At 43.2% G+C, this 13,718-nt stretch overlaps 1 protein-coding gene across 1 annotated transcript in view; it reads left to right on the top strand.

Annotated features, from left to right (window-relative positions):
* LOC124775695 overlaps window positions 1-13,718 on the top strand; it is a 139,052-nt gene that overhangs the window by 63,263 nt on the left and 62,071 nt on the right. Inside the window, exons 4-6 of the mRNA XM_047250522.1 lie at window positions 2,658-2,735; window positions 7,953-8,108; window positions 10,793-10,877. Coding sequence (XP_047106478.1) covers window positions 2,658-2,735; window positions 7,953-8,108; window positions 10,793-10,877 — 319 coding nt within the window. The remainder of the gene's footprint in view (window positions 1-2,657; window positions 2,736-7,952; window positions 8,109-10,792; window positions 10,878-13,718) is intronic.

The raw sequence follows: 13,718 nt of genomic DNA, 5'->3' as shown, positions 1-13,718 counted from the left end.
CTGAAGTTACAACATTACATTTTCGTTTATGAAACAATTTCATTGTTAAAAACATAGGGCACAGCATCAAAGGGAAGCTTCCAGCATCTTCTTTCTGCGCACGGCCGTCGACTTTCTGACGTCTGCGTCCGGCAACTCCAATATTCCGGCCCAATTGGAAGATTCCTTCCGCTGCCGTTTAGCTGCTGCGCCGCTCATGAAACACAGGAAACAACAAACACACAAATTTGTAGATTTCAAAACAGAAATTAAGATAATTTATTCAACAGTTGACTGTGTTATACTACACTTAATATGAATAAGTTCAGGAGACATTTGCCATTGTCGTTGCTGCGCTGATGTAAAGAACCCTGGGTAAGAAATAAGACGAGTTATGTATTCCAGAAAACGAGGCCGTATCCTCACTGACAGATAAATCGACTTCACCTTTATTGGTCACATCAATAGGTTTCGACTTACCTCTTTCTTAACTTTTGCATTATTGGCCCGCAGTAGGAAGTCCAAGATTCACCCACAGAAACACGTCACAGTCAAAATCAACTGGAGTCTTTCTAAAACAGTACAAGCATTGCTCAACTATATACCTTTGATGGTGGTGTGGGTTAAGCACCATAAGGAGATGGCGAGAGATGTGCTGAGGGGTTTGGAAGGGATTAGATCAATACTTCGGAATATGAAAGGGATGGGAATAACTATTCCGGGAATTGGAAAACCTCTGCAAAATTTTAAAGGGATACAATTAGTACCTACACGACATCTTGGGAAAGCCTGTGTGGAGCTCGGAAGACTAGCCCTTTCAGGTAATCGACGGCGAGCCTCTATGGATTTTGGATGGAATGGTGGTAGAACCTTCAACAGAACGTGGGAAAGTATCTACGAAGTTCGCAAGGAATGTCTAGCAGCTAGCGCAAGCTTAATTTTTGACATAAATCGCACATCGATGTACCTCACTCGTTGCGAGTGTGTGTCCACATTTTTTATCTTGTCTCCAACATTATTCTCAGCTATGGAAAATGCCTACGTTGCATCTAGTTTTACAAAGTGAAACGGGAAGGCAGAGGATAAAACCGTCTGAAAGGTCTATTTAAAATCAGAGTAGTGAGGCAACTCAAATCACTTAAAAAAAGCAAGTCTTCTGGTCCAGACTGTATACCAATTAGGTTCCTTTTGGAGTATGCTGATGTATTAGCTCCATACTTTACAATCATATACAACCGTCTCTCGACGAAAGATCCGTACCCCAAGACTGGAAAGTTGCGCAGGTCACACCAATATTCAAGAAAGGTAGTAGCAGTAATCCACTAAATTACAGGCCCATATCGTTAACGTCGATTTGCAGCAGGATTCTAGAACATATATTGTCTTCGAAAATTATGAATTACCTCGAAGGAAACGGTCTATTGACACACAGTCAACATGGGTTTAGAAAACATCGTTCCTGTGAAACACAACTAGCTCATTATTCACATGAAGTGCTGAGTGCTATTGACAAGGGATTTCAGATCGATTCCGTATTCCTGGATTTCCTGTACCACACAAGCGGCTCGTACTGAAATTGCGTGCTTATGAAATATCGTCTCAGTTATGACTGGATTTGCGATTTCCTGTCAGAGAGGTCACAGCTCGTAGTAATGGACGGAAAGTCATCGAGTTAAACAGAAGTGATTTCTGGCGTTCCCCAAGGTAGTGTTATAGGCCCTTTGCTGTTCCTTATCTATGTAAACGATTTAGGAGACGATCTGAGCAGCCGTCTTCGGTTGTTTGCGGATAATGCTGTCGTTTATCGACTAATAAAGTCATCAGAAGATCAAAACAAACTGCAAAACGATTTTAAAAAAATATCTGAATGATGCAAAAAGTGACAGTTGACCCTAAATAACGAAAAGCGTGAGGTCACCCACATGAGTGTTAAAAGGAACTCGTTAAACTTCGGTTACACGATAAATCAGTCTAATCTAAAAGCCGTAAATCCAACTAAATACCTAGGTATTACAATTACGAACAACTTAAATTGGAAAGAACACATAGAAAATGTTGTGGGGAAGGCTAACGAAAGGCTGCGTTTTATTGGCAGGACACTTAGAAAATGTAGCAGACCTACTAAGGAAACTGCCTACACTACGCTTGTCCGTCCTCTTTTAGAATACTGCTGCGCGGTGTGGGATTCTTAGAAGGTAGGGCTCACGGAGTACATCGAAAAAGTTCAAAGAAAGGCAGAACGTTTTGTATTATCGCGAAATATCAGAGAGAGTGTCACAGAAATGATACAGGGTTTGGGCTGGAAATCATTAAAAGAAAGGCGTTTTTCGTTGCGACGGAATCTTCTCACGAAATTCCAATCACCAACTTTTTCCTCCGAATGCGAAAATATTTTGTTGACGCCGACCTACATAGCGTGGAACGATCACCACAATAAAATAAGGGAAATCAGAGCTCGTACGGAAATATAAAGGTGTTCATTCTTTCCGCGCGCTATACGAGATTGGAATAATAGAGAATTGTGAAGGTGGTTCGATGAACCCTCTGCCAGGCACTTAAATGTGATTTGCAGAGTATCCATGTAGATGTAGAGCGATGTGTCATTACACGATTCACGTCATCTCTAGGCATCATTCCGACGCCGGCGACTTGCCTGACACGAACTGTGACTGTTACAGGATGGCCGCTACGACTGGGACGAGTACCAGCAAGGCCTGGTGCTGGGAGGCTTCTTCTGGCTGCACTGGTCCACTCAGGTAGGTCCTTCCGCGGAGCGCGTCGAGGTTAGCAGGTAAGTCCTATGTTATGACCATATTATTGGTTGAAATTCAGCTGTTAAAGACCTCACTTCTCTTTGGTAGTATCCACCTTGTTGTAAACAAAAACGTAGGATAGTTATAGACATCAGACGAGTGGATAGCTCGAAATAAGTTTACTGCTGTGAGAGGAAACTGGCGTTCAGATCTGCAATATGCAGGATCACTCAAAAAGTATCTGCCATATACAGCAGCGTGCTGATACTGCGATATCTGAAATTTTAGGATGTGACCAACACAAGATGCATTTCTGAGATCCAACTAATCAATCCGATAGTAGTCCAGTCAGGAAAATTGTTTAAGGCAATGGCTCGCAGCATCTGGCGAAAACAACCAGGTCAGTCGTGAGCGTGTTGCTCTGGAGCTTTGTCAAGACAAATATTTAAGAATCAAAATTCTAGTGTGCGTAAGATAATTAAATGAGACTATAGCATCAAAACATAAATTGGTATTTTGAATAGCAGAGTCAAATCGAAAACATTAGTGTACAAGGAAGATCATGCTAAGAGATAGGACAAATCTAAAAGTATTTCCACAAGATATTAAGAAATGTAATCAGTAATAAGTTCAAAAAAAGCAAAAAGAGTCTGAGAAGGAAAGATATCCTACGAAATTAAAAAACTAATAGAATAAATAGCTAATATGCAAGGGGGAAAAGAAAAACGAGACATACGAAATTTTTATGTAACACGATAATGTAGAAAATCAAGTCGATGTGTAAGATGCTAAATTCGGAGGCCGTACATTCCCGACGCTTCTTTCTTCAGGTATTGCAATGTCTATTCTCTCATAAGCGATAAGGTCGCAGCAGAGAGAGTCTATTTTTTCAGCTACGTATGTTGTTTTGAGATCTAATGAACAGATAACCGAACAGGCGTTGCAGTTAGATGTTATCTGGTATTATCTGGCAAATATTGTCAAAAATAGTGTTCTACAATAAAGTGATGCCACGTGTTGTGCGAGGTGGCGCAGTGGTTAGACACTGGACTCGCATTCGGGAGGACGACGGTTCAATACCGCGTCCGGCCATCCTGATTTAGGTTTTCCGTGATTTCCCTAAATCGCTCCAGGCAAATGCCGGGATGGTTCCTTTCAAAGGGCACGGCCGACTTCCTTCCCCGTCCTTCCTTAATCCGATGAGACCGATGACCTCGCTGTCTGGTCTCCTTCCCCGAAACAACAAACCAAACAAACCAACCACGTGTTGTAGGAGGCACGGACGCGAACAACGACGAAGTTTACGAAGTGATGACATTGAGAAGAAATGTTGACAAGGATAACTGAATTAATGTTTTAAAAAGAGCGCTGAAATGTTGTGAAAACGGAGGAAGAGAGAATCGGAGTGGAACGACGACCACTGAACCGTACGGGTTGCTATCAAAAGATGTCTGCATATATTTCGATCAGGAAGCAGGAAATAATTCGCTTTCGTATGAGCCAAGTTGGAGAAAGTGAGGAACTGCAATGATTTGTGGATGTAACGATGGTCAATGGATAGGAATTATAGGACGCGGACTGATTTTAAAAATGAAGCGACAAGAAAAACATGCGTAAGTGTTGCAGAAGCAGAGGACGCGGAAGTTCTTACGAGGCAGGTATAGAGAGATCTAGGCACAATATCAAAAATATCCAGATGCAAATACCTGTTGAGATATGGGCCACTTATATATGTGTCGAGAACGGTCAGTACTCAGTGACATAAGATGTCTCTTTGGTAACGTTTCTTATTTGTTGTCTTTTTCAGAGTTTGCACGCTGGATATGTAGGAGCATACATTGCAACGAATACACGACGATTCTGAAATAAGCATGTGAAGAACTGGAGATGTTGAAGGGTCTTGCTTGGTTAATTTTGCGCGAGTAATCACTTTGTCTACATCGCAATGATCGTGTAAAAACTCTCGGACTGCAGTACTACCACGCCAGATCACATTTCTCACAATGGATTCTAAGACGGAGCATTGATGATTCATAGTTCCCAGCTATCAGTTTATTTACGGATGAGATGGGACTTACACAATGTAGGATAATGAATACCTCATAACCATGTACGGGCAGATGCAAATTAGCGCACGAGCCTGAGAGAAGAAATGAAGTTCGCTCTATTACCAATGTGCGTGCAAGAATTGTAGGATTAACTGTTGTTTGCCACCAGTATGTGCGCGACAGGTTGGTCACATTACACGAGAGAGTTATCCTTACGGAAATAAAACAAATATGGTTTATGCACAGTGAGGCATGACCCCCAATTTGTACTGTTTGTACGACAGTACCTAACACAAGCGTTTAATGAGCGATCGATTGTTCAAGGTGATCCAGTCACATGGGTCTCCCCATTCTTTCGACCTTAATGTCTAAGGTGTCAGGCTACGAGAACATTTAAAAGCATTCGTGTGTTCCACACACACGTGCGTACATTACAAAAACGCGTGTGCCATACGTGTGGTTAAATTCGAGAGCAACTAGATGTGTACACACGAGTTCTCGGTTCTTTGAGGAGGAGGACAGGAGGATGTTTATTGGTGGTTGGTAACTACTTTGAGCACCTCATATAGTCTCAATAGACAGGTAGTTATCACAGGATATAATGGCCCATATATCAACAAGTAGTTTATGTTCTAATATATGTTTAAAGCACTTTTTTCTAGTTTTGAACAGTACTTTGTATGAACATGAGTATGGGACACTTTCTTATCTAGACGCACTGTATAAGACCAAGTTCTTTCCTCTTTTATTTTAAGGAGCTTATTTATACAGTCTGAATTGAATCAAATACCATGTACTGTTTCTAGAGCGAAATGGCTTCGCACTTCAGACTTGACAATAATTTTCCTCAACAGTTGATAACGACGGCAAGTCAGATGTTGTACATCAGGCGCAGTCATTAATTAGATGTCAACAAATCGGGAAATAAGCTAAAAAGTAATAATACAAGGTGTTAAAATGTCACATATTCCTATAGGAATTACTATTGGTCAAAACTGCCAAAAAAGTTCATATAATTATGTGACTGGAAACCAATACCTGTTGAGATATGGGCCATTGTTGGGGACACACTCATAGTGCATGAACTTTACCAAACAGATTAACAGGTTATGTGTAAAACCGATTTCTGTGCAATTAATTACCAGCGCTATTGAGGAACGTTACCCTTGCACAAAGGTAACGACTGTGGTTTATGCACGACGGAGCATCACCCTATTTTCTGTAGACCGTACGATAGTACCTCAGTGCAACGTTTCATGGCCAGCGGATCGGGCGAAGAGGTTCCTTAACACTGTGATCCAGTTCACGGACCTGAATCTGTTGGATTCAGGACAGTGGGGACATTCAAAAACATTGGTGTATTGTCGAACCCATCGAAGACATGTGGAGGTTACAGGAACGTATGGCCAATGCATGTGAGGCAATCCGAATGGAGCCAGGTGTATTTGAAAGAGGGCTGAAGGATGTGTCAGGATGCGTGGTAACCACATGCAGCTCTGCCTATGGTGTCTACTGTACGTAACAGACAGCTGGGAAAGACAGAAGAGACTGGCCCATGGTTTCTGTACATGTTATTATACGAACTAGTCTTCTAGTTTTGACCAATAGTACCTACTATGGGAGTATATGACACTTTTTTAAAACACCCAGTATACAGGGTGTTCCAGGAGGCATGGCCAGTATTCGGGGATATTACAGCAACGATCACTTGAAGCAGAAAAACCTCAAATGGACATATGCCCTATTCAGAGTGGTTTGCGAGATATAACACATTTATTGTATGTTGTTATTTATTTTCTGTGTTATTCATACATGCACATACTATGACACTCGTTTTACAAAGTATCAATTGAAAAATATGTATTTTTAACAGGTACATCTCCAAGCATTATCGTACACGTCACAGTACAGCTGTTGTACAGTTCACAATAAATGCTCCAATATCCCGCCGTCAACTTCAATGTATTTGTGCACTCTTGGGTGAACATGTTGTGTTGCTTCATTGAGTGCCTCTGCACGTTCCCTAATGACGGCAGTAGCGTCCAGGATGCAACCAATCAATTCATCTCACGTAATCATCCTTCGATTGTACACACCAGACCTCGTGCAACCCCATAAACGCAAATCGAGTAGCGTAAGGTTGTTCACTGTACTACCACGACCAATCCAGCGATGAGTGTAAGTGAGGTTGAGATGTTCCCTTACAGGTATGGTTAAATGTGGAGTTTTGTCATGCTGGAAGTACATTGTGTTCTCAAGTTGTTCAGCAGACAAATTTTCCAAAATAATGCAAGTAGTTCTGTCCCGTCATTCGCTCTCCTAAAACGAGAGAACCTATCACCAAACATACATTAAATATGGCCGGCCGGTGTGGCCGAGCGGTTCTAGGCATGGGCATGGATGTCCGTGATGTCCTTAGGTTGGTTAGGTTTGAGTAGTTCTAAGTTCTAGGAGAATGATGACCTCAGATGTTAAGTCCCATAGTGCTCAGAGTCATTTGAACCATTAAATATGTTCAGTTTCGGAAACCCGCCAGGGTAGCCAAGAGCGCTAATGCGCTGCTTCCTGGACTCGGGTAGGGGCGCCGGCCCCGGATCTAATCCGCTCAGCGGATTAACGACGAGTGCCGGTACGCCAGCCAGCCTGGATGTGGTTTTTAGGCGGTTTTCCACATCCCACGAGGTGAATACAGGGCTGGTCTCCAAGTTCCGCCTCAGTTACACGGCTCGCAGACAATTGAAAATGTTCGCACTATTCCATGGCTTACACTAGATGCAGACAGCTGGGGTACACTTATTCTGTTCCAGGGGATTCGGGATGGCGGCAGGAAGGGCATACGGTCACCATCTGCAACTAACACTGCCAAATCAGTAGTAACACGGCCGACCCCGCGTGAAGCGGGGCTAAGGCCCCAAGAAGGAAAGAAGGAACGAAAATGTTCTACTTCAGAAACGGTTCGCAATAGGACATATGTCCATATAAAGTTTTTGCTTCAGATGATCGTTCCTGTCACATCCCTGAGTACTGACCATTCTTCCTGGGATACCCTGTACTCTGCCTGCAGGATATGGATTTCAAGACTATCATGGTGACGCCCTGCAGACAAATTAGTCTCCCCAAGGTGCTAGTTGGGTGCAGGCATAGAAGTGAGCGCTACCACTTGTTGTTGCAGATTCCTGGCGGCATGCTGGCGCAGCGGATCGGGCCCAAGCTGGTGTTCGGCGTCAGCAACCTGGTGGCGTGCCTGCTGGCCGTGCTGCTGCCGCTCGCCGCCAGCATCGACTACCGCGCCCTCATCGCCGTCAGGGTCCTTCAGGGGTTCATCGCCGTAAGTACACTCCTCACTGCTCCAAGTCTTGGAAAACCGTCTCCATCCGGGAATTATTTTAGAATCTGCTCCGTGAAATGCCTTCCCTTTTAGGTCACATAAAGTATGTGATCAACAGTATATGGACACCTGTTAGTGGACATTAATATGCGATACGTACGCCCTTCCCTTTATCATGATTTAAGCGATGCAGTGGTCACATTCAGTGAGATGTCTGAATGTCTGTGGAGGAATGGCAGCTCATTCTTCCTGAAGAGCCGAAATCAGAGAAGATAGTGATGTTGGACGCAGGGGTCTGGAGTGCAATAAGGGCATCATACCCAAACCAAGTAAAACACTTCCTTGCTATAACACCACCTCCTCTATACTTCATTCTGGAGAGCTAGATTTTTCAATCGGATTGCTACAGTATATAGCGTGATTCATCACTCCAAATAATTCGTTTCCAGTTCATCCACTGCTCAGTGGCGTCACTCATTACATCGCTTCAGTCGTCGCTTATCACTGACTACTTGTGATGAGCTGCTCGACCATTCTGTCCCATTCTTTTTAACTCACTACGCACGTGAGCCTGGATGGACCTCCTCCACATCTGTGGTGAGACCTCCTGGCAAATATACCGAGTGCGCACTGAATTTCTTTACCGACTGATCTGCTGTTCCCCTGAGGCGCTCCATTAATGGTCTGACGTTGTAGTTCCGAGTGGCTCGCATGCCAGGTCTCTGCCGTTGTGCAGACTTGTCCAGACTTGGCAGGAAGATCGACCACTGGCCCCAAAAGCGAAGCATCCCGGCTGTCTCAGAAGTGTAACAAATGTTGGGTAACACGTCATATACGTCGCTACAGTGTAAGGGGGCAGCCGTCTGACCACTTCACACTTCAGTTCTCCGTCCAGAGATGCGCTGTTCTACTGTTGCCCACCACTCACTCTCGAGAGAAGACAGGACAGTCAGAATGCTGCGAATTGGGAGACGCAGTGATAATGGGGTCTCCCGGCGATTCCAGCGGCATCGAATGTGTCGCAGCTTTCGCCTGTCGCAATGTCGTTGTAGCTGTGTCCTGAAGCTTTTTAATGACTTCATTTTCGCCGTTCGCTGTACTCCTTACTGCAATATCCACTATTGCAGTTTCGACCTTAGGTAGTTTTCAAGTAGTTACAGATGCTGAAAATACAACAATAGTCAACATCAAAAAGAATAAAAATGACCTGAGTCTCTATGGCTCGTGTCAGCTTTTGTCACGTAGACTATCAGTATGTAACGCAAAGGATAAGATGTTCCTTACTGATACGTGCACTAAGCATGAATATAGTGTCATGTGTTTTTATCCTGTCAGTCACAGTAACAAAGGCTGACACGAACCATAAAGGCTCACGTAATTTTTATACTTTTTAATGTTGCCAACTGCTATGTTTTCAGAACCTGTAACCACTTGAAAATTGTGTAAGATGAAACTGCAACTAATTAAATGAAAATTAAAATGGAAATAGATAACAGTACGTAAAACAGATATAAACAGTTACTTTACAGTAGAAAGTGAAGTCAAGCAAAACTGTTGTGCGGAAAAAAGTACGCGAACACTTATAAAAATGTAATTTCACCCTAGTCAACCCATCCGAATGGGTCTATAGTGCCGCCAGTTATCTTCGACAGTTAACCTACGACACTTTTCGGCATTTGTCTAGTTTGCAGTAAGGCAAGGCTTTTATCAATCAAGAGGATTACTCTTCCTTGTCGAAAACTATTTGCAGCATTTATGGGTACAAGACTTTCGAGCTACATCGACCAAGCTACAAACTGTGACATTTAGAATAGCAACTGTGTGGACCGTCTCAGCTTGCTTGGATACAAAGTGATCCAAACCGCTCGGAAACCTTTGTCCACAATTGAGTGACAAAAATTACGAACAGCACATCTTAGTCTCAATGGTTCCACTATCCTAACCAAGACAATCCTGGAGATCTACCCTCACGAGGCCCATGTGTAAAGCGCCTACGTTAATCTACCTTACTGTGATACAGATGTTTAACCCACAAGCTTAAATTTAGCAGATGTGGATTCTTGGATGTAAAAGAAGCACAAGTGGCCATCTTGGATTGTAGCATCAGAGTGATGAGAGAAACATTGGATTTCTTAAAATGTCCCCCCCCCCCCCATTTTAAACTTAGCTCAATTCGATTAGGTCCACCGTTTTGGATTTTTGAATTTCCTACCATTTTAAACAGAGATTTCGTGCCAGTTTTAAAACTTCCAGCTTCTTCGAATTTTGAAATTCCTGTCATTGTATGCTTAGGACAAGTGGCCTGCTTCCGCCATCTTGGACTGTGATAACAGAAATCTGGGAGCACGAGTGGGGGGTAACATTGTACGATGTCATCAGGTGACCATAAACTGAAATCATCAGGAATATGACAACAATGCCGGCTGTGCCAGAACCTGTAATTCACTAATACTGCTGTCTACAAACAAATAAAGGTACCGGAGATTCTAAGGGCGAGTAACCTGAATCACAACAAGAATTATTACTGTTGTCCTGGACGACAGATATGAGCTGTCGTATAGGCTACTGAGAGCCGTAAGTACAAGTCTCAAATACAGTAGTTCCAGAACTTTCAGTCGCAGAAAACTAACAATGCTTATTATCATTTATCATTTTTGTCCAACGCCTTACCTTGTGTGCTGCAGGGAGCTGCCTGGCCTTCGATGCACTCTATGACGGCAAACTGGATCCCTCCCAACGACAGGAGCAAGTTCGTCACAGCGTATCTCGGTAAGTAAGAGCCTCTCTAGTTCTGAGACGTACGAATGTCTAGCATAGCGGCTTTATTTTGTACCTACCTGATCTCATTTTCCAGATTTCTGCGTTACTTCCTTTTTTATCCACATTATCCAGCTAGAAACTAATGCAGTCCATTAGTTTTCCATAAATACATTACAACAGTCTTTTTCTGTGTGTTTGTAGCTCATGCCTGCTACTCGCCAGTTAGACATTCCCTGTAAGTTTGGTTGAGTTTTCGGCTCTGGGCGACAGATGGTCGTAGCAATACCGTACCAGCCGTCTCTACTCCTTCCATAGCCTCCACTGTTTTCATACATTCCTATTTCTCATAAAGACCCTCCTCTGTTTCTTCTCGCACATTCCGCAAGAATCGGAGCATTAGTAGCTTGCTGCTTGATACAGTCACGTCGTTTAAATATCTGTGTGTAACGTTTCAAAGCGATATTAAATGGAATGAGCATGTGAGGATTGTGGTAGGGAAGACGAATGGTTGACTTCGGTTTACTGGGAAAATTTTGGGAAAGTGTGTCTTATCTGCAAAGGAGAGGAGCATATAGGTCACTAGTGCGATCTATTCTTGAGTACTGCTCACGTCTTTGAGATCCCGCACCAGATCGGATTAAAGGTAGGCATTGAGACAATTCAGGAACAGGATGCTAGATTTGTTACCAGTAGGTTCGAACAACGCACGAGTATTACAGAGATGCTTCGCGAACTCAAAGAGTAACCCCTGGAGGGTAGGTGACATTTTTTTCGAGGAATATTAGTGAAAAAATTTGGTGAACCGGCATTTGAAGCTGATTGCAGAACGATTCTACTGGCATCAACATACATTTCGCGCAAGGATCACGAAGATAAGATAAGATAAATTGGGGATCATACGGGGACATATAGATAGACATTTTTCCCTAGCTCTGTTTGGGAATGGAAGAGGAAAGGAAATGACAAATAGGGGTATAGGGGACACCCGTCACGTACTGTACGGAGCATGTATCTGGAGTAGCTGTAGAATCGTTATACATTTGTACACTTCTCAACGTCTGTTCTTTCGCTTGAAACATACTATTCGTCAACAGTGTTTTCATTTATCCGTACTGTCGCAAAATAACTTAGAGAGCGATTGTTCCTTAATTTTCTTGGCACATCTTTCTTTCAAAACTCTTCTGTGGCACATTAACAGAACCATATTCCACGTTTCATTTTAAGGAAAACAATGAAGAAATGCCAGACTTTAACCTTCTATCGAAACCAAGGTCATTACGCTTGAAGCACTGGCTCAAACGCTCATGGACGAGGATGAATTTGTGCTATATTTCCCTTAACTGTTCTTATTGTTAGTCCAACCACGACGACGAAGACTCAGCACCGTATTGAGATACGTACTGCTTGGGAGAATAATTATCTACATACAGTAAGTAACGTGAAATTATTACAGTTGAAACATCTAATAGGAACTTCAGCGTGACACAGAAAACACAGGCACTTCAAAGCAAACACGACCACATCAATTAAAGCCTAGGAATAATAGTAAGAATTTTCTTAAGACCCTATATTACTCTGACTTCATAATGCTCGAACCACCTTAAATACGAAAAAAATGGTTCAAATGGCTCTAAGCACTATGGGAGTTAACATCTGAGGTCATCAGTCGCCTAGAACTTAGAACTACTTAAACCTAACTAACCTAAGGGCATCACACACATCCATGGCCGAGGCAGGATTCGAACCTACGACAGTAGCAGCAGCGTGGTTCCGGACTGAAGTGCCTAGAACCGCTCGGCCACAGCGGCCGGCTTTAAATATGGACACAGGTGGAAAATGCGCAAGTTACAGAATCAAACCCATAAACTAATCCGCGACCATTGTTCAAGTTTGAACAGGTAAGTTACAGATACTGATCCATTATCCAATTAAATTCTATCGAAAATGCGCCCCTGCTCTTCCAGGGCAACCAACTTAAACAAGAACTAGAAGTCCGAACAGCCTCCATTTCTGCTCTAGAGATAGGTGACTCTGTGTCGCCAATCAGGACGCTCTGTTCTCTAAACAATTCCTTTCCTATATTTGCTTAGTATTTAGTTAAAATAAGTAGATAATATCCACTTTAAGTAACTTACAGAAGTTTATGATTTATACGAGGTGTTCAAGGAAAGGCCAACGGCCTTGCTGCAGTGGTAACATCAGTTTCCGTCAGATCACCGTAGTTAAGCGCTGTAGGTTTGGCTAGCACTTGGATGAGTCACTGTCCGGGTCTACCGGGTGCTGTTGGCAAGCGGGGTGCCCTCATCCCTGTGAGGCCATTTGAGGAGCTCCTTGACTGAAAACTGGCACCACCAGACACGTAAACTGACAGTGTCCGGGAGAGTGGTGTGCTGACCACATGCCCCTCCATTTTGCATCCGGTGGCACTTAAGGGCTGAGGATGATAGGCGGCCAGTCAGTACCATTGAGCCTTCAGGGCCTGTTCGAACGGTGTTTGTTTGCTTAAGGAAAGTGTTCCATGTTATTGTAGGATATAGTAATGGTAAACAACAGAAACTTGCAATAAATGTACAATATCCAGTCACACCTACGTAATGAGGAACTGACCATTAGATGTCACGAGAAGAAGTATAAAAGGAGGCGGAGTGTACTGTATTGTCAGTAGAGAAACTGCAACAGCAAAATGGATCGGTCACAAGAGTTCAGTGACTTTGAAAGGACTAGTCATTGGATGTCAAGCTGGCACAGTGACTATGAGTTAGGAGTTCAAAAGAATGGGATGCAATGGTTCAGCAGCTCTTCATAAACCACGCGTTTCTGTAATCAGTGCTAAGCGACGCTCGAGGTGGT

The sequence above is a fragment of the Schistocerca piceifrons genome, chromosome 2 (genome assembly GCF_021461385.2).
Source record: "Schistocerca piceifrons isolate TAMUIC-IGC-003096 chromosome 2, iqSchPice1.1, whole genome shotgun sequence".
NCBI classification, from domain to species: Eukaryota; Metazoa; Arthropoda; class Insecta; order Orthoptera; family Acrididae; genus Schistocerca; species Schistocerca piceifrons.
The sequence above is the reverse complement of the archived record's forward strand: the minus strand, read 5'-3'. Positions and strand labels throughout refer to the sequence as shown.